Below are 3,842 nucleotides of genomic sequence, written 5' to 3' on the forward strand. Positions count from 1 at the left end.
GAATCTGAATTCACAGGTAATAACTTTGCCACATTATGATCTTCAGAGGTAGAGATAGGAACAGATACTTCAGAACTGTTTAATTCAGAATCTGAATTCACAGGTAATAATTTTGCCACAGCATGATCTTCAGAGGTGGAGGTAGGAATAGATACTTCAGATGACTTCAAGTTCACAGTTTCACTGGTATCTGGTTTAGTATTATTTTCTGGATCCAAACCTAAGTTATTAGATCCAGATATCAGAGATCTATGTTCCAAAAAACCCAAGGATTGTTCTGTAACCTCAGATTCCAATTGTTCTTCTCTTTTAATAGATGATACAGTACAGTGATTTTTAGAAAAAAACTGTTCACTATTTCCTGTAACTATATTTTCTTGCTCACAAGGGTTATTGGAATTCGAATGTACATCTTCTTTTTGCTCATCCAATGCATCAGGAGAAGAGTAATCGGAGTATACAGTGGCAGATTCTTCAGTTTTTGTATCAGAGACCAGTTTACTTGAATCAGTACTTAGTTGCTTATTGGAACTAACATTATCGAAATAAGAATTCTCAAGCTCAGTGGATTCTGAAAGTGGTTCAATGATCGGATTATTAATAGTTTCAGATTGTGAAGAAACTTGATTGTCAGTGGTATCAACAGAAATATTTGGCTGATTTTCAGAAGGAACTGAATTTTCTGAAACTGGAGAAGATAAAGTAGAATATTCTTTTGGTTTATCATTACCAACAGCAAAATCAGAACTATTTGTTACCACTTCAGATTCACGACAGTCAACTAATGGCAATTGATCTACCTCATTGTTGTATCTTTCTGAAAATTCATTTGGTTTTACATCAACACTATTGGATAAATTTGAATCAGTTGCCCGAACTAATAACTTAGAGTTATCAATAGCTGGACCTTGAGGTGAAGGAAACCTTTTTTGTTTAGGACTGTACATATCAGTTTTTAAATTTACATGTGGTGCTTCTTCAAGTTTATTGCCTTGATCAAAACTTTCCGGAGAATCACTAGATGTTATAACTACACTAGATTGATCACTGTTTGAGATTGAATTTTCATTCAATTCCATTGAAGATGGATTTTCTACCCACCTATCAACTATTTCACTTTGCAACCTATTATTAGGGCCAATATACCTAGTAAATTCTTGAATAAACTTTTCAGGCTCATTATTGCCTTTAGGATCAACTTTTTCTGATGAAGTCATAATCTTTGTAAATTCACTGAAGTTGGTAGATTTGACAGATCGATCAACATGTTCAGTTGAATCATCACTAATTAAAAGTGGAACTTTAACCTCAACTAAACCCTGCAGAGGTAGAATAGCCTCAGAATTCAGCTTATGATTTACACTTTCAACAGAATTTTCACATTGGATTTTGGACTCAGGACCATTACCTCTATTTTTCGAAGGCTTGTCGGAAACAGAAGCTTCAGAACTGAGCAGTGGTGGTGATAAGGAATTATTTTGCAAGTTTTCAGATACAGGTTCTTGTTGGTTGGTAATTATAATATTATGGTCGATATGACTTTCTTTAATTACCTTCTCAATTTTGTTAAACTCGGCCTGGTTTTGAGAGCTTTTTTCAATGGATATTTCAACACTGTTATGTTCTATTGAATTCATGCAGACAGCATCTGTTTTAGCTTCATTAGTACAAACAGAATCACGTTCATTCTCTTCGTTTGTGTTATCATTATTAAACTTACTTCTAGAATCTGCAGAATCACAGATAACCATTTCAGATTCATTTAGCATTTTAGTAGAATCAATTGTTTCAATATGGTCTTTTAATGGATTTGTTCTAGATACTTTTGATGAACTATTGCTCACAAAATCTGATGACTTCAAGTTATTTAATTCTGTAGGAGAATTGGTCTCATTACGATCTGTAATTGATGGAGAAGATAAATAATCAACTAAAGTGTCAGCTGCTGGTTTTTCTTTGACCTTTTCTTCATCAGTTGATTTTATACCAACACTATATGCTGATTCAATAGCTGAGCTGAAGATCTTTGAATTTTCTGGATTAGAAGTTTCAGTAATTAAATCAGCTAATGCCAATGAGGACTGAGAATTAACTCCCCCCTTTACACTTTCAGGGTCACAAATTTGAGAATTCACCAGCTCTTTGGAATTTTCATTTTCTTTTGATTCTTCACTTTTTCTTAACTCACTAATTGCTAAATCTGAAGACTTTTTTCGCTTGACATTATTTTCACTAGGGTGAGGGTCAAGAAAAAGAGACTGCTTTAAATTATTCCTTAAATTAGCTTCAGTTACATTGATAACATCATCATCAGCAGCAATAGTACAACTAACAGTTTCTTGACTTTGTGATTTATCAGTGGTATTAATGCTACTTCCATCATTATAAACATTTTTTATATCAAGTGTTTCATCAGAATTTTCAGAGAAAGTATTATTTGTAACTTCAGTAACGGTTTGATTGTAATTTTCTAGAACTAGTGAATTCTCATTAATATTGGTACTATTTTCACCATCACTAACAGTTTGATTGATACATTTTATACTAAGTGTTTCATCAGCATTTTCATTTAAAGTTTTTTCAGTGTCACTGACATTATTTTTATCATCAGTAACAGTTTGATTGACATTATCTAGATCTTGTGGTTCAGCAGTATTTTCAGTGAAAGTAGTCTCATTAGCATTGATACAACTTTCATTACTGCTATCAGTTGAATTAACTTTTTCTCCATGCTGCTGTTTGTAATCAGTTTCATTAAAAGTTTTGTCGGTGACATTAATACAATTTTCTATACTCAATGGTTTTTCAGAACTTTCAGCTGCCTTGGGAACATTCATATTATTTTCCCCATTACTGACACTTTCTAGTTTTCTGGTAAATGTTTTCTTGGAGTCGTTAATACTATATTCATCACTAACTGTAGGAATAACAGGTTCAATAAATATTGTGTTGTCAGTTGTTTTAGTTGGCTCAATAACATCAATTATTTGAATAGCTTTTTCAGGGACAATAATATCAATTTCGGTATTATTAACTTGTAGATTGAAACTTTCTGTAATATATGGTTGTAATTTTTCAGTACTTTCGGATGTCTCAATGACATTATTGATTTGGTTATTTGTCTCAGTGAAATTAATAATTTGATTAGTTGTCTCAGAGAAAGCAGTAGCATTAGTATGACCACTGACATCTTCTATACTTTGAAGTTTTTTGGTAAATGTTTTCTCTTTGCTATTGCTGTCATAAGTTGGAACATTTTCTATACATGATGGGCTGTCAGTTTCATGGGAACCATCAATGCCACTTCCATTATCAATTGGGAGTTTTTCTTTACACGACGAGCTGTCAGTTTTCTCATTAACTTTAGTACCATTTTCATCATCAGTTGGAACATTTTCTATACATGAGGATTCAGTTTCATCAGTAACATTAATACCGATTGTGTTATCAGTAGGAATATATACTACACAAGAAGGAATATCAGTTTTCTCAGTAACATTAGTACCATTTTCACCATCAGTTGGAACATTTTCTACACATGATGTGGTGTCAATTTCATCAGTAACATTAACACCACTTGCATCATAAGTCAGAATATTTTCTATACATGATGGTCTGTCAGTTTTCTCAGTAACATTAGTACCATTTTCATCATCAGCTTGAACATTTTCTATACATGATGGTCTGTCAGTTTCATCAGTAACATTAACATCACATATATCATCAGTTAGAACATTTTCTATACATGGGCTCTCAGTTTTATCATTAACATTAGTACCATTTTCACTATCAGTTGAAACATTTTCTACACATGAGGTGGTGTCAGTTTTATCATTAACATT

The 3,842-nt window shown here is 32.6% G+C and overlaps 1 protein-coding gene across 1 annotated transcript in view; it reads right to left on the reverse strand.

The window, feature by feature from the left end:
• LOC136796906 (uncharacterized) overlaps positions 1-3,786 on the reverse strand; it is a gene marked incomplete at both ends in the record, with an annotated part of 3,989 nt that extends 203 nt beyond the window's left edge. Inside the window, one exon of the mRNA XM_067052011.1 lies at positions 25-3,786. Within this exon, the coding sequence (XP_066908112.1) occupies positions 25-3,786 (3,762 nt within the window). The remainder of the gene's footprint in view (positions 1-24) is intronic.
• Between the last annotated feature and the right edge of the window lie 56 nt (positions 3,787-3,842).

Source organism: Halyomorpha halys, unplaced genomic scaffold, assembly GCF_000696795.3.
Source record: "Halyomorpha halys isolate HHAL.00 unplaced genomic scaffold, Hhal_1.1 Scaffold6171.1, whole genome shotgun sequence".
Classification (NCBI taxonomy): domain Eukaryota; kingdom Metazoa; phylum Arthropoda; class Insecta; order Hemiptera; family Pentatomidae; genus Halyomorpha; species Halyomorpha halys.